Source organism: Hippocampus comes, unplaced genomic scaffold, assembly GCF_001891065.2.
Source record: "Hippocampus comes isolate QL1 unplaced genomic scaffold, H_comes_QL1_v1.1 scaffold154, whole genome shotgun sequence".
Lineage (NCBI taxonomy): Eukaryota > Metazoa > Chordata > Actinopteri > Syngnathiformes > Syngnathidae > Hippocampus > Hippocampus comes.
Genome location: NW_017806278.1, coordinates 242,408 through 243,569, shown reverse-complemented (window position 1 = coordinate 243,569; position 1,162 = coordinate 242,408). Strand labels below are relative to the sequence as shown.

At 44.9% G+C, this 1,162-nt stretch overlaps 1 protein-coding gene across 2 annotated transcripts in view; it reads right to left on the bottom strand.

Annotated features, from left to right (window-relative positions):
* Positions 1-1,162, bottom strand: part of shcbp1 (SHC SH2-domain binding protein 1) — a 26,808-nt gene that overhangs the window by 8,491 nt on the left and 17,155 nt on the right. For both annotated transcript variants that reach the window (XM_019857852.1, XM_019857853.1), the window contains exon 11: positions 933-1,034. In XM_019857852.1, coding sequence (XP_019713411.1) covers positions 933-1,034 — 102 coding nt within the window. The remainder of the gene's footprint in view (positions 1-932; positions 1,035-1,162) is intronic.

Genomic DNA, 1,162 nt, shown 5'->3' with positions numbered 1-1,162 from the left:
CGCACACGCACACGCACACGCACACACACACAACCCGTCCGGAACAACACGGTGCACTCTGCCTGTCATTTGTCACACAAAACGTCAGTCAAATTAAACACATGCTAAACGGCCCCATGAAAAACAATTAAAGCCAGACATTATCATGAATTTATAAAATTCCTCCTGACGCCAGGATGAATGCGTAAAAAATAAATAAATAAATAAATAAAAAAATGGACATGTCCAGGCAAATAAAGTTTACTGCTGTTGAACTGTCAACCAAGGCAGCGCCTGTAGAATTAGCCGAAGCTTTCGCAACACTTCCGGCCACTTGACTGCCCCATGATATTCAAACATTTTTTTATTCTGTCGGATGAGGAGGTGGCGGCCCTCCTTCTTTCTCCACGTGAAACAAACCTCCCCGTAATCCCCCCCCCCGCCAGACAAACACGAAAGACATGCGGTGCAAAACGATATTTCACGTTCGGCCTGAACCCCGCATTACAAAGAATGTTGGAAATGTGCGCCACTAAAGAAAAGGCAGTAAAGTAATCCTTCGTTTATCGCTGTTAATGGGGACCAAAACCACCCGCGATAAACGAAAATCCGCAAAGTAACGTCCAATTAACATAAACAGGTAAAAAAAATATAGATTTTTTTTCCAAGTCCGCAAACGGTCCGCGAGAAGCTGCAAAACAACAGCGAGTCACATAGAGCAACATATACAGTTATTTATATATATTTTTTAATATGTTTGAAAAAATCCGCGATGCACTGAACCCGCGATAAACGAACCGCGAAGTAGCGAGGGATCACTGTATTAACAATATTTGTTTGGATGGGATCTAAGCGCCGGAGTGATTTGATGCACGATGGCAAACATCAAACTTTGTCGCTGTACTCCAACACGTGTGGCGACAATTCACAGGTTTATATCCTTGTCCACCCACCATCGGTTGATTCATCTTGATGAGAATTCCATCCTTACAATGGTGGATGCCGTTGCCGACCAGAGTGCACACACTGCCAGGATAAATCTCAATACCAGCCCCCTGCAGATATCAAACAGCATTGTCATGTTATTGTGACATGACACCAACTTTCAAACCATTTTTATTCCTTAAGTCAGGGGTCCCCAACCGCCGGTCCGCGGGCCCGGACCGGTCCCCAGGGGCGTTTG